The sequence below is a fragment of the Melopsittacus undulatus genome, chromosome Z (assembly GCF_012275295.1).
Source record: "Melopsittacus undulatus isolate bMelUnd1 chromosome Z, bMelUnd1.mat.Z, whole genome shotgun sequence".
NCBI lineage: Eukaryota > Metazoa > Chordata > Aves > Psittaciformes > Psittaculidae > Melopsittacus > Melopsittacus undulatus.
Window position 1 is genome coordinate 88,345,880 of NC_047557.1, and position 23,306 is coordinate 88,369,185.

The 23,306-nt window shown below is 38.6% G+C and overlaps 1 protein-coding gene across 1 annotated transcript in view; it reads right to left on the reverse strand.

Moving 5' to 3' along the window:
- Positions 1-23,306, reverse strand: part of TENT4B (terminal nucleotidyltransferase 4B) — a 42,165-nt gene that overhangs the window by 12,692 nt on the left and 6,167 nt on the right. The window contains exons 2-4 of the mRNA XM_034072973.1: positions 7,859-7,982; positions 2,670-2,716; positions 828-948 (exon numbers count right to left, since the gene is read on the reverse strand). Coding sequence (XP_033928864.1) covers positions 828-948; positions 2,670-2,716; positions 7,859-7,982 — 292 coding nt within the window. The remainder of the gene's footprint in view (positions 1-827; positions 949-2,669; positions 2,717-7,858; positions 7,983-23,306) is intronic.

A 23,306-nucleotide genomic window follows, 5' to 3' on the forward strand; every position in this document is an offset into this window, starting at 1 on the left:
TAACTCATAATTGCTATTTTCAATTTACTATCCTGTTTAACAGAATGTAACACTTCAAAGTGATTAATTTCGTATTGGTTTTAGTCAGTTCCTGGTGCAGCAGCACAGTTCTAGAGGGAAAAACAAACACCAGAGGGAGACAAACACTTAAGAAATTAAGATAAATGGTAATAGATACTCTTAATAAAATACACACTCCTGTGTAATTGTGGGTCATTGATTCCTCATCAAAATTATCTTCAGACAAGAAGCACAAGATACTGAGAGCACTTTGACACATCTCCATGTGAGTGGTTTCCAAATTACCTCTCTGTTAATAATAGCCATCAATTACACACCTCTTTTAACCGCAACACATTTATCATCTTAGAACTAGCAGAAGGTAAGAAGTTATAATGGAATTAATCCTATCCTGTGCAAGGCACACTATCACATAAGGCTGTACTTATACTTCAATGTAAAATGTATTATGTCTGCTTCCTTATAATAAGAAAAATTAATTATGTACAAACTAAGTCCAGAAATTCACAAGTTTAATCACATTGATTCACAACAATGACTAATAGGGTCTCACTTAAAAGCAAGTGTATGTTGTATAGTATGAAAAATCACATTTTCCCCAACAGAAGAAATGCTTCTGTTGGAGCACTATCAAGTTGGTTTTTTTTGAGTAATAAAAACTGTGCAAAGTAAAAAGGCTCTATTGGTTCTATCTTGTATTTATATATAAAATAGTTTCTGCTTATGAAAAAATAATTCTTTTAACCAAGATATTTTATTAGACATTTAGCTTAGAACAAGGAAATACCCTTTTCCCGCAAACTTACAGTTGCTTTATCTAAAACCTTTACTGAGTTTTCATCTGCTACATTGTGCTTTCTAAGAGCTTCTTCCAACGTCCAAAGAGGTAATGTCTCCCACTTTCCAAACACAACTAAATCAATATCACTGAAATAGAAAGAAAATAGATTTATTCAAAGACCAATACACTTAAAAGATGAACAGCTGACATCCACACATAACTAGAATAAAGTGATCAAATGTATCTTAGCCAAATAATTTATTCTTAATTTTCTGAAGAAAGAGGAGGGGATGAACTCTTACACCTGGAGAACTACAGAACATTTCAGATTACCAAGGGAGGGGACAGACACACACATAAACCACCTGGGCTGCAAAGCCCAAGATTTGTCTCTTCAGGCCACACTGTCAGCAGAAAGGGGTCAGCTTCTCCAGGGTGATTCTAAGCAAAACATTAACTTGTTGTAGAGCACCACTTCTGGGCTGTATCAATCAGTAATGCTGATTTAACAGCGTGTAACTGAAAGGGAAAGTCCTGTTCCCCATCCTCTGCTCCCAGATGCATGGCCCAGTCTCCTCCTTTGCTGTAGGTCTGGTGTTTGTCTAGTCCACAGCAAATCAACTTAATGAGTCTGGCCAGAAACCAATTCCCCACCCCTAAGAAACCAGAAAAACACTCTGGGGTAATTTCCTGCTTCTTTGCATCTCAAAGTTGGGTTTCTGGGTGATCAGAACACCAGCCAGCACATGGCAGGCAGCTGGCCTGTAGTGCCAAGAACAGGCAACAGTGAAGGAGAGAGGAAAATGTGGCAACTTCGACTTCAGGAAGCAACAAGCTGTTAAGTAAGATCAAACCATCTAATTAACTTCATTCATTAACTCAGCTCCTTTAAGAGATGTCTTCATCCCACTATACTTCCTGTGCATACACATACTCACCTAACTATGCAGGGAGCTGACATCCTAATTCAATGCCTAAACTCAGATCCAAAAGGTGACTGTGAGGGCCACTGTAGATCTTCAGCTCCCTCATTTTGCTACCCAACTTCTTTGATTTCCCCCGCTTGTTTGGGAACACAAAGGAGGAGAGCATATAACCCTGCAGCTATACAAGCAGGCCACTTCAGTCACACAGAAAACTGTGCAACAGGTAACACCAAAAAAATTATAACACTTTTTCCCCCCAACAGACTCCACAGGTCTGCTGATTCACAGACAACACTGCTTTAACAACCTCAAAGAAACCACATCTGCAGCAGATGAAATACCTCTTGCCAACAAGCAGTGTCAGCAGCAGTTCAGCTGCATACCGATTAGCTGCAAGGGTAGGCAGCACTCAGCCAGCTGCAGAAAACTATGTTCAAAACCTGCCTGGAGAACATGAAATGCTGCTGGAAGCTTCTCTTCTAAACTAAACTGGTGTTAAACCCACTACTGATGCTAAGAGTTAACAACAAGAGACATTTCTCTGATGCATACCGAGACAAAAAAGCAGCTCAGTTGTCACCTTGAGTATAAATATGCCTGCAAAATAACACAGAGATCCAGCAGCAAAACAACCCTGTGCCCAAACCTCCAGTATCAGCTTAAGTAAAAGGATATTAGGCAAAACATAACATAGAATAACAGAATAAAAACTACACTATAGGTCTTTCACCAAAACATGAAAAACCCATATAGCCATAGCTATTACAGTTAACACTCTTAGTTTTTCTACACACTTTTCAAAGTACTAATAGCCTAACACTTTCTTAATATAACAAGTATACACACAAGTAACATGGATATTGGGAGATAAGTCACTACAGATAAAAGTTTGACAGGCTATCTTTTCTCTTGTACAGAATTTATACTGAAAAATTACTGACCTTGTAGGTAAATATAAACCAGTTTTAAAACTTCCAAATATCTGCACCTGAAACACAAGAACAGGATATATGAAAACAAATTGTCAGGCTTCAAAAGGCAAACAAGTTCTATTAAATTGCTTGTAAAGGCCGGTTATTGCTACCCTCCATTGGTAGATATTGGTATTGCTAACAGGCACATTCTGAACAGAAGTACTCTTTGCTGCTAAAGCGTTCACATCTTCAATGTATTTAAATCACTAATTTTCCTTGTTATTACCCATGAAACATTAATAACTTTGACATTACAAAACCTTCTTTTAATATAAAATATTTCACTATGACACAATTTAGCAAAACTCCATAACCCAAAAGACTTAAAACACTTTAGAATGATAGAACATTAAAAAAACCCAATATCAGTTCAATTTATTTTTTGCTTTTATATCTCAAAGTGTACCCTTCAGTTTTTAAATACATTTTCTAAGTTTAATATATTTCCATTGCTCTGCATACTAAAAAAAATTATATCACAATCCATGTTTTTCTGAATCACAGATCAAGTAGCACAACTCTCTTTATTTTTGCTTAGACAACAACCAAAAAATGTTCCAGGGAGTTTGACATCCCCCAGATTTCATTTATTATGTTGGATTTTTACTAAAACTGGAGGTTTAAATAAGGAGGTTCCTATTGTAAACTGTCCGAAACCATGTTCTCATTAACTTAGCCAAGCCTCGCAACGGAGGTCAGACTCGTGTGCTAAGTCTCAAAGGGGTACTGGTGAGACTTCAAAGTGCAAATATCTCCACATTTGGTCTAATTTTCAACCAGTCTTCCAATGTGTTTCCTGGAGCCACTGTACAGACCTTTGTATTCTGCTTTAAAGAGTCTCATGAACTATTTTGACTGTCACCTATATTTGTATGTCAAGTGACCCACTTCTTATGTTTTTCCCCTCCAGGATAAGAAAAAGGGAGAAATGGGAAAAGATAATGTTTTGCAAGTAAATGTTCTGGTGCTCTAGTAGACTAGGAAGCAGTTTGAGTGCTTTCTCTTGATTATTTTACATTGCTTAACTCTTCTTAATCCCTCAACTCATCCCCAACAAAAAGCACATGCTGGCAGTAATTTGAATGTTAAAAGTTCTCAGCTTCTCAAACTAGAAAAGACTGCAAGAGATGCCATAGAATTAGCATCAACATTGTGCTAGATCTTGACAAAAGTATAAAGGCATCACAGAGCTAAGAAAGTAATAATGACTATTATTACTACTTTAAATCCAGGATAATAGTAAAAGCATCCCCTGTAAAACTGTTTGGGTTTGTCAAACCTGGATTTATTTGGCCACCAAAAATATCTGTGGATATGTGGAAAAGTGCTTTGCCACAGTCAACCACTGATAGGTTTGGAAAAAAATTAATGTCTTTTCACATTTTTAAACAAAATAGTGCACTCAGCTGAACAGCAAAGAGAGCCTTTACTAAATAAACAACCCCAAAAGTATTCATAAACTTACTGATTCAACATATATGACCTTTACGGAAAGGAATGAGACAACATCTGCTGTTGTACAATAATTTAGAGTACAAGAAACACTGTATTATCATAAAAGAAACCCACACCCACACTTCACTGCCACAGATCTGGAAAGATGGGAGAGGAAGAGTGAGGAAATCAGAAAAGAACCATTAAAGGATTTTGACTTACAGAATTGGTATTTAAACTGTTGGAGCTCTGTAGCCACATACATATCTAAAGCATCCCAAATACAGGACACTGTCATGATTTGAGAGACCTGAGAATTAGTTTTGTAGTGTGCCAACACTGCCAATTACGGTTTTATTCTACATGGACAGAGATATGTATTTGCATTCATAAGATTACTTAAGACTTCACAGTACTATAATGGACTCCTCCTGCTCTTGTATGTTATTGTTACTATTTATCCTACATTTCTTCAAACTTACTCATATTAAATTCCAAAGATCCTGAAGGAGCTTTAATTACAAGCGTGTGTCCAAATATGTCCTCGCTATGAATAACAGAGCTTGGAAACCCACATAAGCTTGGAAAGTCCTTGCTACCAAAGCCCCTCCATCAAGACAAAACAAAATCTATCCATATCCGATTTAGATTTCCCTTTCTTCTACATCATTACGTAGAATTTTCCAAAGTTTGTCAAAATAAATAGAGTTAATCTTTCTACTTCCATTTCCAAGGATAATATTTTCACAACTGAGGAGTGTGAAGTACGCCACATTACCTCTTTTCAGATCTATGACACCACACAATACTTAGACACGCAGCTGAGGACATTATGAAAAACATATCCTAAATTCCACTGTATAGCTACTTCCTTGTTCAGTAGTCAAACTTTCATATTCAACTGGTCAAAAAACTTTTGTCTTAAAATGTTTTCATTTAGTATTTTGGACTGTTCCGTTTCAGCATAATTAAAGCTTTTCTTATGGTCAGAGACTTGCTGATGCCAAGAACAGTTCTCACTTAGTAGGAATGTTTCCTTCTAAGCACATTCCCGAGTAAGAGAGCAAATGACACGATTGCTAACTTCTATAAATAAAGTAGCAGTTTAGGATACCTAGTTTTACCCTCCCTCCATGTGCTTTTTAAGCCTTTTCCCAAGTGGAACAGGAAAAAGAAGTATGTGCACAGACACATACCACACACTCACTATAGTCTATATGTTTAAATCCCTGAAGCCTGATTTTCATTTTCCTTGGTATCTGATTTTCATAAAGTCTGTCTTACCTATGTGTTTAGTGAGAAATTACAAACTGAATGTGTATGTTTAACTTATGAGTTTATTTTAGCTGGATTAATTGCATCTATGACTCAAAATGAGCAGTTTAAACATTAACTTACCACTTTACACTACAGTTAGAGGTGAGGACATTGGACCAGATAACATTTTACCTTCTCAGAGCGTGTACTCAAAACTTAAATCTTACAAGTAGCTAAACCAACACAATTTCCAAAATGTTAGTGATTAACTCAAGCAACTGAAAAATTACAATAAAACACTGTCAAAGTTGAACACAGTTGAGTTCAGCAGTTCAACTTCCAACCAGACCTATAAAGTATTACGAAAATAATGCTACAGTAATTTCCAGCTTGTCACCTGGTGTGCTGTGTCACTGTTCAGTTCTTCTACCCTCCAGAAAATGGAAGAGCATAAAAGAGGAGAATTCTCCCTCAGCATAACAGTAGCACACAAAATGAATTTAGGCTCTGAAGAGCAGGTACTGACTTGAGAAAAACTGACATGTTCTTGCTCTCAATCATTTTCAGGAATAGAAAAAAAAAAAAAAAAGAGGGTCATGGCAGTTTTAATTTGCAGTAATTGAAAAGTGAACCTGTTTTCAGCTACATGGGTTATGCTTCCTCTCAGTTATGTTACAGCTAAACCCCAGTAGTCAGCTGTCACTTGTGGCAGGGCTTGTAATTTGCTTCCTCCTCTTCAAGGGACTATAGCAACAAAAATCCGTTTCATTAGTTTTAAGAAAGACTATTTTCTCAAGTCCTAAAGTCATATATATATATAAAAGCTCATTATTTTAATACAAAAGACCTAGCTTTTACAGATCAAGTGTGTCCTACAAACAGTATCTCTAGAAGCATTAAGTTCTTGTGCCCTATTCAAGGTGTTACTGGTAACAAAGAAATACCCCCTGGTAGCAAACTCATTCACCCCACTACACTAGTTAAGTCTGCAGCACACAGACACGTCTAGGAAATAGTATCAGTCTTCTCCTGGCTGAAGCAATTAGCTATCATGATGAAATCTCCTGTTACTTCGGCAGGGTGTATCAGAGCAAGCACTATTTTCTACTCCAGCTGTTTCCTACACTAGTGCTTGTCAAACAGGCAGCCCACTATTCCTGCTCTTGATTAGGGTCTAAACACTGTTTCACTGGGTTAGAGGAGATCTAACAATAGCTGTGAGATATGCTGAAGTCTCTTACACAGCTTCTGTGGAAAAGTTACTGTTTTACTCAATGAAAAAAATTACCAGATATGTGTTGTACTTAATATATGTATGTCCATACTATACATCACTAATACGCTGACTAAACATGAATCAACTTGAAAATGTTAGTGTATTTTACACACAAAATTATCCACCACGTATATACAGTTCAGAAAGAATTCCTATTCTGTCATATTCTGCCAATTTCTAAAAAACACGTTCCAAACAACAGGCTAAGAAGATCTGAACTGAACTGTGGGTTTAAGTTGCTCATGTCAAACCACTGCCTTTAACATGGGCAGGATCAAAGAGCATTTCTTATACTAAGATTCTGCTGTCTGAATTTGGTTTGCTATTCCAGCTAACAAGTCCTTATTTTCCATTATTGTTATCTACAGATAGATGACTACAGCTATACATCTGCATTCTGAAAATGAACATCATGTTAGTGAGGGATACAATAAAACTAGATGCAATTATGCTAAAAATCCAACTGTGTGCCCATAAAATCACGCTGAGTTGTAAAAGCAACTTCTCCGGCTTCTCTTTAATCCAACCTTTTCATAGCTCTGAACAGGAGAAACTTGTTTCAACTGATGAAGTACTAACAAAACCCCATCTTCAGTGGAAAGAGGCATTCCAGATTTAAAGCTAAATACAACAGACCTACAGATCCACAAACTTGTTTTTCCTGTACAAAAAAAAATGGTTCCTTTAAATTCGTTAAGATGTCAATTTAGTTTAACTGCCTATTAAATATAGCATGGTCTATGTAACATGGCATGGCTGGCATTCCAGCTTAATAGATAATTCAAGATCACAGGTCTTTGGACTAGAAGCCTTGCTACTAGCAGAGTGATGACTTTCATAAGATATGTATGTTTTTAACACAATACTTTACAAGCATGAATGCCTCATATGTTCCCATTAATTTTAGTAAATAAATATTCATGAGACTAAGTGTAGCCATACCTTACGAGTTTTCTTTGACTACAGCAGATCTAGATTGTCTTTGCTCCTATGTGTGACAGAAAATGTTGACCTGTATTATTCTAGGAAAAAAGATCATCTCTCTCATTTGACCAGACATCATTTTGTTAGGTTGTCGGTTTGTTTTGTTTTAAATATGGAAAAATAAACAGTATTTTCATTATTCAACACTTAATGAAGTAAACAGGCATAAACCACTTATTTAAAACCAGAACAGTGTCCCACTCACATCTGCATTAGGCCACAGCTCTTTTATAACGTTCTCTATCCTGTTCACCACTTCCATCCGCATTCTCTCTTCTTCAGGTCTGGGAGACATGTACTTATAGAAGTCAATGATTTCTTCATGAAGACTAAGAAAGGAAAAAAACAAAAGAATAGAAAGTCATGAAAAAACCCACAGGAGACTGAAACAGCAACTACTCCACTCAAACACTCTTTTTAAGCTCCTAGTTACCTATCTAGCTAAGGGGTAGCTCAAGAGCACCATGCAATTGAAAAAAAAAAATACCAACAAAAAAAGAACCAACAACAGGCTCACAACACTTTCTAATGTTTAATTTCCTGTTAGTTTCTTGTGCCATAGGCTAATATTGCACTGCACTCGCTAAAAGCATGGAAGCAAATCTAAATCCAAGAGCCTTTAATTCACATTGAAAGTCACACTGATTTTACTGCCAGCACAATACAAAAATGGTTCAGTCTTCAACTCTGAACGCAGCTGCAAAGGCCGAGTACACGCTTTATTTAAACAGGAGGTTTTCAGCCAACGCTTCCTAGTCAGCCCTTGGCATAGAGAGTTTCAGGCATCAGTCTGTGTTCAGTACCAAGCATTCAAAAAGTTGATAGTAATTGTGTCAGTACTAGAGCTGGAAAACTGATTCTTTCACTCCTTAAAGACACATAAACCAGAAAGCCACTCTCTCCCCACAACAAGAAAATAAGTACTACACACACAGGAATGGTGGCTCAGAAGTGTGATTGACAGACAGTTGACCCATATATTTTACAATTTACCATATTAGATGTCAGTCATTAAGTTGTGTTTAGATTACCTATGATTAGATCTGAAATAAAAATGTCTTCATACAGTGCCACAAATTTCTATGCTCACATAATATCATAAACACATCATCTTGACTAACAATGTACTTAGAAAAAAAGACACAACCCTTTAATTTCAGCCACAGAGTAGCTAAATTAATTTCATCTGTTTCCTGCAATGACCATTACGGTAGTAGCCAGTTGTTTTTCAGAAATGTATTGTTTCTAGTTACCAAGTACAACTGCATTTCCTCTTAAAGCTTTGAGGGACCATCAGAAGAAAGCAATTTATTAAGAACAAGCCCTTAGATGATATATGGAATCTAATACTTCCCCACTGCATACACACTTCAATAAATCAAATGTTACTAACTGGAAGTAGAATATAGGTGTCAACAAAACATTAAAATACCTGAAAGTTGTATTTAGCAGTGTCAGGGTAGAGACAGAACTCAACCCATCTGCGTTATGTTCTTCAATACTGCAGCGTTACGAACAACGAAAGCTTTTTTCAGAGACAGAGGAATAAAATATTTACATTACTTTGTGCTGAGCATTTATTGGAATCTTCCCCACACACAGTTAGAGGAACAGTCATAAAAGTCTAGCATCGTGGCCAGCACCACAGCTCTCTATAGTGAACACAACGAGAAGAACTCTCAGAGAGTTCAGTTCCTTCAAAGGGAAATCCAGACAGATACTCAATTTAGACAGCTAAATCAACCTTTGAAGAAGCTTCTCCTCCTCTGGTGCTTACAGAAGGAGCCTTACAAACACTTAAACTAAAAACTAACATAAATCCATCCCCCAGGCAATCTGCAAAAATGCAAGGTGCCATCTTCCTCCTCCACTCTTACTGCCACACAGGCACCATGCCCTGTTCACACACATCACCTCAGGTACCAAAAGGATGTACTGAACACAGCTGCAATATTCACACCAGTAAATGCTGTTTTCAGCATTTACTTTGACATTGCTAGTAAATTTCTCACTTCCTCCTAGGGCTGCTTTCTTGTTTTACCTTGGAAACTTACAACCTGGGGCTAATGTGCACATCCCACATCACCACTGCAACCCCTTAGAAGAACACTGTCACTTCTGCCTTTGGTTTCTCAGCCATCTCCTGTTCTTCTATTCTTCACTGCTATTCACATGTTGAATAGCAACTTGAACAGCACTTTATGTTGGCACTTAAAACTTCTTACAGCTATCCTCCCCTTGCAATAACTGAATGCAGAAGTATGTGACAAAGCACAAGCTGAGTACTCCAACAACCAGGTTCACTCTCCATCCCCACTGCAAATCACACACACTGAATTTCTAATATGATCTCCACAAGCTTGAACATTAATTTAGCATTGGAAACCAGGAGCAACAGGGAAAACAGGCAAAAACCTGATAATCAGACTCAAGAAAACTTGAATTATTTTTCAACTGTAATTTGGTGAACTGGCTTACAGGAAGTCCTTGGCTTCCTATCATACATAGCAAACTCTTTATTTATGGGCTACACTGTGGGGATTTGATTAAGCCCTGTTGCTGTATCTGCTCCTCTGGCCTTGCTGGAACAGACTGGTTAAATCCACAAGGCACAAGGTTTACCCCAAAGCAATGTTTTTAGCAATGTAAGATTGAGTGCATACATACACTGCATGCCATGCAGAGAGGCACCACCTTGTCTGAGGGCACTTAACAGCACGTGCTGGGATAACATCGAGGGACTGACCCTGGTGAGAAATTCATGTATGGCACAGCACAAATCCATACTGCCCATCATGAGCAGGCCCAGCTGCTGCTGGGCTTCTGTTTTACTGGAGCTAATTGTTCCCCTGCCCCATAACAGAACTTTGGAAGAACAAGACAATCAGAAATGAGGTCCCCAAAGTGCACAAAGGGCTGAGCCATACAGACACTGCAGTTCTCGGGGCACTTCTCTTTATTAACTCCACTGACACTCTTAATTGAGATAATTTTTTCAGTTGGTGCGTTCTTCAGAAGCACATAAAATAGTGACGTGTTGTCAGAACCAGATGCATTTCTTTTTATAAACATAAATAATGTATGTCTGCATCTCTTGAAATGGGATCCTCCTTAATCTCAGCCATGTAAAAGCCTTATGGGAAAATAAAAACTTAAGTAGCACGGAAAACCACAGAAACTTACATTACACATGCACTGAGTGTTACTAAACAATGCAGATATAGAAAAAAATGAACTTTGCACTTTTTCAGTGACAGAAGAAAGGTTTAAAGACTACTAGAGACAGTTCCCATCAGTGCACCAGCTGGAAATACTAGAGACATATCTGTATTTCATTCGCTCCAAGGACTGCTTGTGCTGCACAGACCACAGCATGCAGATGGCCAGCAGAAACCATGAAGACTACACCTGGAACCATACCTCCCTGCCCGATAATGGCTGCTGCCATGAAATAAGAGAATAGTTAATTAAAGCCAAGACAAACAGAAGTAGCCATATGCAGATTCCAGAGCAGCACAATAAGATTTGGAGGTGGGACTCTTAATTAATATGGAGTTAATTCATGCTGTACTGAAAATTAAAACTCAATGTTAGTCACTGTCTTAACATCTATTACAGTAGTTGTTTTTTAAAACAATTTGTTTGGATTAATGGAGTCCATTTATAAGAGCCTCTAGTGGAATTTTATATCTTTAGCTGAAATGCAAGCCTCTAGTGGAATTTTATATCTTTAGCCAAAATGCAGATCAAAGAGACTGAGGAGCTATTTTTGGTATCTGAACAGTATTTTATTATTTAATACCATTACACTCATTAGTTATTTTAGATAAAAGTCCTTAAAAGGAGACTTGATTTTAGAAGGGAATTACACTGTAATAAACCTGATTTCATTATGGAGAAATACTTAATTTTGCTTTACAGTCACATTGAAGCATACCAAGATCCAAGACCCAAGACCTACATAGGATGCATGAAGATAGTTCTCTGCAATATGTAAGAGCATTAGTTTACTGGTTTTATTATAGTAAATAGCTGTACAAGTGGGTCTTTATTCTGCACTTCAGGATATCTTGACACATGGGGAAAAGAAAAATAAAACAGTCTCTTTCACTTTATCTGAGTATGTTTTAAAACAAAGTACTACCTGCACTACACCCTGTTTTCAAGCCTGGATGATTCCATCAGAATTTCACAGACAGAACAGGATTATATAGAGACCACTAGTTAGTGGATTATACTGTGTTATGTTTACCTGACAGAGATAGTGATGCCTCATTACAAAATAAATTATGACTGCAAAAGCTGTAACCATGAGAACTTCCCACCATAACATCACTGACTAGCACAAGGAAGCCAAGTCTGCTAGGCTTGAGCCATTCAGGTGAAAAGCCCCAGCCTTTGTGCAGATGCAAGCACTACGGAACACAACACTTAGTATTTCTTTCTTAGTTGGATCACACCTTACTTTATTTTGTAGCACAACTCATGGGCCCTAGATGTGCAACTCAGTCTTCTCAAATGAGTGTATATATACCCAAGACATTTTTATTGTGGAGTATGTATCTTACTGCACCTCTGGCAATCAATTAAAAAATAATAAGGCATGAACAAAATGTTACCTCTGTCATACATGAACAGTATACAGATATGTGGACAGCACATACATTTGTTCATACACTTCATCTACTGGACACATAAAGCAGCACAACTCACTATTGCTGCAAACCCAGAACTAGAACAAACAGTGAAACTTGGAGGCACACTGCTTTATGAAATGTAACTGGACATGCTACAAGTTTCACTCCTCTGTCCCAGGATCCATGCCACGGACTTTCCCTGCCTGCCCCAAGCACCTGAGCAGCAGAGTGCAGTCCTGCTACATGCAGCAGTCAGCCAAAGATAATTCTGACTGCTTTTGCTTACTCACAGGCTAGCAGTGACGTGTTGCCTTTGCATGCCACCATGCAGTATTATACTAACCAGAACACTCAGTTTTAATTGAAAAACTTCCTGCTTTTGTAATTCTGGAACTGTGCTATACTTCCACTTTCCTCTGGCTCTTCTTCACTCTTCATTTCACAGGAGAAATTATGCAGGCATGCATGTTCTAATTTTCTCAGGGTGTTACCCATAGCTTCTGCTCCAGTGGTTAAAAAAGATTCGGTGATGATTTTTGACATTCAAACTCTATGTTTTAAGATGAACCATTTCTGATTTAAGAGTTTATTGATTTTACATCCACACTTGGATGAGATATTTGCAACACACCCTTTTAGCATTAAATTAGCCTTTTACATCTGACTTCTTTTTGGACGAATAATTCCTGTAGGACAATGTTCAGTTGCCCCTACTATTTTAAATCTCTTCAAAAATTCAAAGGTAACAAGGAGAAATATTGTAGAATCCAGATTTGTAACTGTCTTTGGGGAAGAATGTGAAGAAGGAACCTGAGGTATTTTAGCTTTCTTCAAAGAATCAATGGCTCCACTCCTGACAGAAAAAACTACTGCTGCACAAAAGAGCAAATATCTCTAGTTTGAAGCTTCCCAAGGTGTTTTGCTAACAAAAAAAAAAATGGTACTGGTTTTGTCGCAAAAAAAAAAAAAATCATGGCAGGGAAGTCTGATCCTTCAGAAGTTTCAATGAACTAAACAAAGCTCTTCCCTCTCCCATCTGCAACCTACTTGGTGCTGAAGTGGTTGAAAAAAAATGTAACTTAGGGACAGAGAGCCCAACCCTTCCTCTATCACCTCCCAACTGCTAGCTAGCTAGCTATTTATTTATTTGTTTGTTTGAAAAGCAAAATGGACACACTACAAGATGGGGAATCCAACAGCTTCCCAAATTAACCTTACATTTTAACATTAGACTCACACAAGCATAATATTGCTGTTTAAGCCCAGCCAGTAACTCAGAACCACACAGCCTCTCACTCACTCCCCACCTTCTTCCTCCCCCAGCTCCCGGAAGGATGGAGAGGAGAATCAAAAGAATATAACTTTCATGGGTTGAGCCCAGCAACTAAGGTATAACACAAACCACTACTATTACCAGCAATAACAGAAATTATAAGGGAATAACAAGGGAAAAAAATACAACCGCTCACCACCCGCCCACCGATACCCAGCCTGACCAAGCAGTGATCTAGCCCTTCGAGGTAACTGCCCCCAGTTTATATAGTGAGCATGATATGCTGTGGTATAGAATACCCCTTTGGTTAGTTTGGGTCAGGTGCCATGTCTCTGCTTCCTCCCAACTTCCTCTACTCCCTGGCAGACCATGAGACTCAGAAGAAGTCCATGGTCATAGTAAACACTGAGCAACAGCTAAAAACATTGATGTTATCAGTGTTGTTCCCAGGCTGAAAGTCAGAATCACAGCACTGCACCAGCTACTAAGAAGGAGAAAAATGACTGCTATTGCTGAACCCAGGACACTCAGTAAAGTAATTTCTAGATTACTGTTGCAATCTACACATGCTAAATGATGAAGCAGGAACAACAGCTGACACTGTAAAGATCACACTATTTTCCCACCAGAAACTCAAGCAAAATCAAACATTAGAGTAATGAACGGAACTGAAAATATGAAGCATCTGCTGAGGTCATCTCCCTACTACCTGGGCTTCTGTAGCAGGCAAATTCTTTTAATATTTGCAGGTTTATGCTACTGAAAAAAAACACTTAACTGCATCTTGCAGGTGATTTAATAGGCAGTTAAGTTTCACAGCGACCGCTACATCAGTCCTCTTAAGAAACTAAAATTGGCATAATAAACCAAACAATTTTCTAAAGCCTCGGAGACTTTGACCACCACTTTCTATATCCCTAGTTAGCGAACCATATCAATATATTACAGGTCACATACTAACTATATTTAGAGCCATATGTGCTCTACGGGAGCTTTAAAATGAATCATCCCAGAAGATGCCTGTATTAGGAACCTGACAAACAAGGAAAGCTCACACATTTTTCTTCAGTTCAGTCAACTGTTTGAAATACAGCTTCACATACGATCTTTTCACAGTTTACCTAAAACCAAACATGAAGAAAAAACAGGTATTCCACTGCCATATGACTGCTAAACATCACTAAAAATTAGGATATCTACTGTATAAACAGTTTCCTAAGATGTAAATGGAGCATTTCACTTTGCAGAGTGCCAGGCAAATGAGATTTATTTCTTTCTCCTCCATTATAACCCAGGTGCTTGTTACCACTCCCCAGCTTCCCAGAGACAAGGTCTATTGTAACAGGATTATTAACAGGTCTATTGTAACATAAGCCTCCCTCATACATCAAAGCAAATTTAGCCAAGTGGAATCCCATCACCTTCAGGTAAAGCAGTCACCTTTTCCTGAATGTAATGGGGAGCCTGAAGAGGGGCCCTTCAAGGCTGGCAGCAGCAGTCATGTGCAGCCAGGCCATGAGCAGTGAAGAGAGGCCAGTGGAAGGAACACCTTCACCTGGTGTACCTACATGCAGATGACCACATCCAGCAAGCACACAGTATTTGAATAACTTTTGGTATTTACACATAGAACAGCTTGACCTTTCAGACAATGTGAAGTGCAAGGTCCTACACCTGGGCCAGGGCAATCCCAGGCACACCTAGAGTTTGGGCAGAGAAGAGATTCAGAGAAGCCAGGTGGAGAAGGACTCGAGGGTGTTGGTCAATGAGAAACTGAACATGAGTTCAGTGCGGTTGCACCTCAGAAACCAACTGTGTCTTGGGCTGCACGAAAAGGAGCATGACCAGCAGGTTGAAGGGGGACTACAAGGATGCTGGAGAGGGACACTTCATCAGGGACTGTAGTGGTAGGACCAGAGGTAATGGCTTTAAATTTAAACAGGGGAAGATCAGGTTAAATATAAGGAATAAATTCTTTAGTGTGAGGTTCTTTCCTGTGGGCCACTGGAACAGGTTGCCCAAAGACATGGTAAATGCCCCATCTCTGGCAGTGTTCAAGGTCAGGCAGGACAGAGCTTTGGGAAACATGGTCTAGCGTGAGGTGTCCCTGCCCATGGCAGGGGGTTGGAACTTAAGGTCCTTTCCAACCCCAACTATTGTATGATCCTATGACTCTATGACTAGGATCATCTGCCAAGTAATTCACAGAATTGTCTTTCAGAACTGAGGGAGAGCAAAATTTTCACAAATATGTAAATAATTCAGGAACCCAGGTCCTGTTTTCAGGATGTCTTTCAGGATTAAGCTAATCACTCTGACAGCAAGTTTGAAAACACTTTTCTGAGTGGCGTTAGTTTGTTCATTTCAACAATTTATGGTGGACTGATGAAGCATACTGCCTCAAATGCTGTGGACTTGCCATTAAATCTACATTACAAGACCTATGATTTTTATCCTGTGCAAATACTTGAAAGCATATAGTGCAGTTTCCTCTTTCTTCCCCCTACTCAGCCCCTCATCATCACAACCCCCTCAAATTAATGTATTTTTTATTTATGTTCTGGATTTAACATTAATTTACAGGTTAACTGCACCATGAAAGGCATTAGAACACAGGAGAAAGAAGCAATGTGGGCAGTTCTTTACAATTATTTCAATTGTTAACTCTATTTTTTATAGATCCTTTGTTTCAACCAGGATGAATGCTCTCTTCCACTCATTCAAGTTAGTTCTAACTAAAAGTGCCAAGTACATTCTTTAGTCAAGAAGTAAGAGACTATCAAGGTGCAAGCAAGCATTTTTTGTCTGTTTATAAATTGCAGTGTGTGCTTTGCCTTCCTAAAATACACTCAAACATACTGGAATTTCTTCCTGAAGAAATCTGTCTTTTAAGAGGAAAAAAAGTCCTACTGAACTTTTAATTATAAATCAGATGCTTGAATTAGTCCTACCAATAAGCGATCTGAAATATAACTCTGCAACTGATCCACTGGCATTCAAACCCATGCCATACACATACTCGGTCTTGCTCTCTATTTTTTCCAGCATTTCCAGCAAACACATCAAATGCCAACTAAAAAGATTTTTGAGAAGTACCTAACTTCCCATTGCCTTTTTAATCATACTTTACACAGCAACAATCTAGCTGAATCACTACGTGTGATTGTGTGGGAATAGTCTTCTATTTCTTCCCTGTAAAGCATGTACATACTGTCCGCCCTTCGCATCTCTGTAAGCAAGTGTTATAAGAGTCTGCTGCTTCTATTCTCCTAGGCAATGTGTCTTGCTTAACAGAGGAGTGAAAAATAAAACTAATTAAGAGAAACTGCTATCTCAACTGAGCTGAAAGTAAAAGTACTAGCAAAAGAATAAGGTGAAGCAGGACAAAAAGGTTTAATGCAGGAAAACCACAGTGGGAAGAGCAGAGATGGCAAACAGCTGTTCTATTTCATGACAAAAAGGCTTCAACCCTTGCAATATCTAATTATCTTGAAACACACCAATAATTCCAACATCTCCTATAAAATACTACAAGGTTTTTCTTTAGCATACTTGCAGAAAAGTATCAGTCTGTTGGAACAGTTACACATACAGACCAGCTATACAGTTTTCAACATTATAATTTGTGTAATATTAAAAAAAAAAAAGAATTCTTAAAGAGTAACTATTAGCATGCACTTCATACATTCTGTAATTACAACTTGAAGTAAATTTTCAAACAGCTAAAACCACAGAGAATTGAAAGGTATCTATTTCCTATAGCGGGAAATTAGTAGTTCCTCAGTCTGCCGATTCCCCTTGCTTAAAAAGCTCTCACTCAGAAAGACCAAACAAGAATTTTTACTTCTTTCTTTAAACTAGAGTTAACAAGAAGTAAACCGTCAATATAAGCAATAGTGTTACTACTAAGCCAATAAAAGTAACCATCAATATAAGCAGTAGTGTTACTACTAAGCCAGAACAAAGGCACACAGCAGGTCAGCTAATACACCTTTCTGTATGTCTTCACCAAACCAGGCTGGCAGAACAGTTATTTATATATCACTAGTATACTGATACTGTTTTGTTAGTGTAGCAAGCATTATCACATAAACAAATAATCTGTAACCAGCCAATCAATGACACCACATGCTATCTGGGCAGGAGCAAGACTAATTCCCATCAGGCTTATGAGCACTTCCAATGCATACATAGTGTGTGCTCCAAAGAAAGTCTCCATAGGAAGACTTGGTTTGGAGCTCAGAACTCACAGCACAGACCTGTGTCACCATGTCAAAGCTGTGTGTGCAGCAGGTCACACAGCATGAGCCACGCAAGTCTAGCATGGGGCTCAAACCAGGGCTTTCTGACATGGGAGAGGGGAGGAAATGCCTCTGCTTTCATGCACACAGCAAGTTCTGCCTGGCAAATACTCTTATTTATGACTTGACAAATTATTTGACTTAGTTCAAAGATTAGTTGAATGCAAGGAAGGAGAGCATTATAATCATTAACTCCCATCTCCTTCTATCAGAGCCAGTTTAAATCCCAAATAAACCCGCACCAGTCTCTAAACAGGAGGAGAGACACTCCCACAAAGGCAGATCACCTCAAACCCACGTCAAAAAGCTGTTTAAAGTCGGAGTTCCTACTGGCAGTCAGTAGGAGAGCTTACACACGTGTCCCTGCTAAGTAGTAATGCACACCCCAAAGTACAGTGTTCCCACTCCAAAAAGCCTCCTCAAGTTCACCTGTGCAGCAAGCCTTCCTTCAGCTGTTATCTGATCAGGAAAACCAAGAACAGAATAAAACTCTGAACCACCAGCTTATCACCCACTTGTTATCACTTGTTACTGCACTTTGGTGACACTCTGCTACAATATTAACACAAAGTTTAAATGCGCTGCTGTCCTATCAAGGCAAAATTCAAATCCCAAATGTAGTTCTCCCTCTCACTTCCAAATGCTCAAATGTGACTGAAACAGGCGCATTTTGAAGGAGGGAGATGAACAATCACACGAACTGTGGCAAGGTACAAGGACCATTTCAGATAATTTTATACTGTGATTTGTAAGGGCATACACAGGGACCTATGTTGAGATTAATCATTGCAGTAGTCATTTTGGGACTCACAACGCAGTAATATGCTCCCTTAAAGGTAACTGTTATAAACCATTTTTTCATATTGTTTTGTTCTCTTGTACTCAGATACTCCCACTTGCAATGCAGCATGCACAGGTACCAGAAAAACAGTGGGCCAGGAACACTACCATGCAACATGCAAAATGTTTTGGAGAATCCCCAGCCTCCTTTTGCTCTGCTTATCACTCCAGGTTAGAAAGCTACAAACAGTAACTGTCAATAAACGACTGTGTCTAAGCAGATCACAGATGTTTCCTGAGGTTACCTCTATTAGCCCAGTGAGAGAGACGCATGCTCAAGAGCATCAGTGTCAGGAAGAAATAGGTGACCAGTCTCACCCTTCAAAGTATCTGGAGAAGCTGGTCTCTAACTAACCCTGTGGATCAAGTCATGGGTTTTGTTGTCTTCTTTCCCCTGAAGCTCCAGCTCATATACCTGTCAGAAAACTACTAATAAAAGACTAGAAAATACATGACTGAATACTTTCAAGAAGTCCAAATTCAGAGACACCAACACACACTGAAAAATGACTTCTGAAAGACTTCATGTAATGACCTCAATTGCTGGCCCCCAGTTAGGCATAAGAACAAAAGAATCAGCACATGGTGGAATAACAAACAAACCAACCCAGTGGGATTTTACTGATTTGAGAGTTAAATCCTCACAACTGACCAAGGTCTAATATGTAGGTGGAATCTACTCTAGGATGTGAAATCCCCAGCAGAACACACTCCATTCACATGCTGTGCATTAACACATCTGTGCAAGGTCTTTGAACAAAAGCAGCGAAGGGAGCACATGGGGCGGTGCAGAGCCTCAGAAACACACTCAAGATTCATCCAACTCACAAAATGTACTTTCACAAAATAATTTCAATAATTTGAAAATTAAGCAAATGTGTCTGGATGCAGCAGTGGAGACCAGCTATCAGAGAAGACAGGAGTCACTACAAGCTCCACAAACTGATGTATCAATAGCAGCCACCAAGAGCAGGTTTCAGCATGTCTGAAGGTATGCTTCAGAGGAGCAAAAGCTGAAGTAAACTATTCTAGCATATAATGTTCAGTGACTTAATGCCTGCAGGCAAATACCACATTATACAAGAAACTAGAGAGGAAGTTTGTTGTTACACAGTTATTCTCTTTTGCTCCAAACTGTCAGAGCTGACACTGCTACTTACTGCCATTGAAACATTATTTCTACCAGCCCATAACATCTGGCCAAGTTGTAACAAGAGCAGCTTTGCAAGATCACTAGTTTATTCAAGTTTAGATAGATTTTAGCTAAAAAAACATTTGTAGCTGATATATAATGTAATCACAAGACACCAACAAAAGCAAGATAATGCTGTCACTTCTGCCTAATCTCAGAAACTACCCCATAAGAAGAAATCCAAAAGCTCAATGAGGCAAACTTCTCCTCCACCTGATGCTGGAAGCAGTTAAGTGAAGAAGTTGCTTACCTCAAATAATTACTTACTCTTCAACGCAAAAATCAACATGAAAATTTTCTCCTGTGAGTACCGGTCAGATGACTACTACAAGGAAAAATCCCCATGGATGAACAAGAGTAAGACACTGAGTCCGAAACACAACAAAATAAAACTCAAATAAATAGAAGATCCTCAAGCACATGATTTGAATCACCCAATTGAAAAAGAGTGAGACATAGCAAAGCAAAAATTAAAATTAAGGGAAACAAACTATCAGGGCCTCACTTGTTCAGCCTGGCTCAATACTGACCCAAAACTGTGTGATTTGCAATCATGATCATTATTCAGAACAAAACAGTTCCTTCAATACACCATGTTTAACTCACTAATTTAACTGACAGTTGTGGCCAGGAGTACCTCTGAACGCTAAGAGGTGAAGCCACTGTGCACGGCACAAATCTGGAGTAAAACTTCATGCCATTTTCAAAAACCATAAGCATACTTACCCTAGATTAAAGCCAGAATCTTACTGAGGAAAAAGGGGGAAGGAATGTAAATACATAAAGGAGCATGCTTTTGTTGCAATCCCCTTGAAACAAAAAAAATCCAAAACCAGAAAAACGAAAAAAACTTTTGCTGTTTGCAATACAGAAGAAAATATCAGCTGTTCCTCAGCTAAGAGAGGAAGCAAACAGCTCTAAAACTAACACAGTGAGACAAAAACTTAAGGAAAAAGTTATCACACTTCCTCAGTCTAGATCAACCACTACATTAAGAGGTCAGGCAAGGTCGACAAGCTTTGATTATGGATTTGCCATCTTCAGGCTACATATTGACACATAAGATCCACACTTTAGTAAATCACACTACAGCAAGATATTCCTACATGCTGTATTTTAACAGTGTTCTTGCTCTTATTAAGAGTATGACATTATATTAAGGGCTTATCTGTACTTGATGTTTGTGACAGGTTAATACAAGTTCTTCCAGATTTCACTGGATCTATAAACAAAGTAATTGTAAAAAGCATGTAACACTTTAATAAATGTGTGCACTTAAATCTACCTAGAAGTCCATCTACACTGAGTAAAGATGATGAGCCAATGTTCCTACTCACGTACACACTTCTTCCTCTACTAGGCTCATGTCCCTGATTTGGAAGTTTCTAGAGGACTTTAATGCTTGCATTTGCTCATTGTTATAGCCCATTACTTGTAGAATCACAACATTATTTCCTCCATGCTGTCTAACTACATTTTCAATATTGTGCTGGCTATTTCCCCCCCTCATAAATCATGCCAACAACATGGAGGAGCAGAGATGCACAGTCTTATTTTGATCCTAAGCCTCTGCTTATTTGAGCCCCTACTACTACAGTTTTCAGTAAAAATTCCCATAAAATTAAGCACAAAAACAATATTGCAAGATGTACGCAAGACAGTATAGCAATGGAGAATTCTACACTGTGAAGCCTTCTCAAGCAATTGTAGCAAGACTGTGCCTCTTCAGCTGCATATCACTTTTGAATAATTCAGTTGTAGTTCTCGTGCCATGCAGGACATTATGAAACTGTCAGAGACGATGATCTAGAATGAAGGTTGCCAAATAATCTTAATTGTTACCATGGGAGGAAGAAAATTAACAGCTGTTGCTGATGTACCAGTGTAAGACATCCTCAGACCCAGACACGCAGGCAGTGAGTGCATCCTCACACTGAGCTGATGTGCAACAGCCGCCCTGGAGCAGCTGCCTCTTGCCTGCTCCCACCCTCAGAGCTTGGTGGCTGTGGTACAGTCAGCTCATGGGCTGTGCTGCTCAGCCTTGCACAACTTCTGTGATACAGCTCTAAGGGTCAAGAAGATAACCATCAGGGACAGCTTGCCCCAAGACCCACACTCATATATTAATTGCATGATTATGATACAACACACGAGTACCATCAATACAAAGATACTGAAAATATTTAAACAGGCTCTAGAGATATGTAGGAGAGGGTTTTGTACAAATTCACAAACAAGAGTTCTGCTGTCTCAATCCACATTTATCTCCTGTTTTGACATCCTAAGTTCATTGTATGCCTGGAAAAAAGTCCTGCTGCATTATCTATTGTAGGTTAAGGTTACAAAATGAGTAAAGTTCAAATTGCTCCTTCTGTAAAGCTGTTTGGAGCCTAGGAAAATATCTGAAGCCTGCATCCAATTAGCTGGTTTTCCTCTCTTTTTCTTGCTTATATGACTACTTATATGAATACTTTCTATACCCTCAATTTCTAGGCAAATGGACAGAAAGCAATACTGAAATATGACCAACATCTTAAGCATTCTTTGGCAGTCCATCCAGAAAGAAAATTCAAAAAGACAAATGCTCATCACTTAAAAAATCCAAGCACATTCAAATAATGAATTAGCCTGCTAACAGCTCACTAAGAACAGCAGTAGTATTTATTTGCTTATAATATGTATTATGCAAGATTTTCATTGATTATGTTGCTGTACCACTACCAGCACACACACTTCTCAACACAACACCTAGGCTGACTCTAGGCTGCATTCTCCCACTGCTGCCAGTTCCAACATCCTGCAAAGAGAGTATAGGAACCACTGGTTTACATCACATACATTAACAACAAGCTTCAAAGCAACAGTCACCTCTTAAATTTTGCCATATACGTTGTTTTTGGAGCATATACCCATATTCGGAGATGTATTCTAAATCACCATGTTATGAGGTCAATAAAAAATACAATTATTTCTATTATTGTCTATTTTGATAGTGAGGCTGTGAACACTTCTCAAAACCACATTTCAAAGTTTTCCAAATTCTCAAAGTGGAAAACAGATCTCACACTCCAATTTCAAATATTATATTTACTTTATATAAACATCACTACCAAAAAAATTGTCTGCAAACTTGTGCTCCTTATAGAACAAAGTAAATAAGTATCCAAGTCCCAGACAGATTATAAGAACTGGAGAAAACAAAACAGTTCACAGGAAGCCATTAACACGCTGTTTCCTTGCAGGTGTAGAAACCAGTAGGCCTCTGAAGTCCTCCTTATATTCTTTAAACAAACATGCCAAAATGTTGGCACCATCCAAAAGTTCTGCAAGCTCAAACAATACAGCTACATAATATTCACGGTATATGTCCTAAGGTTTTCTCTAACTGCATCTAGTTCAACATCTTCACC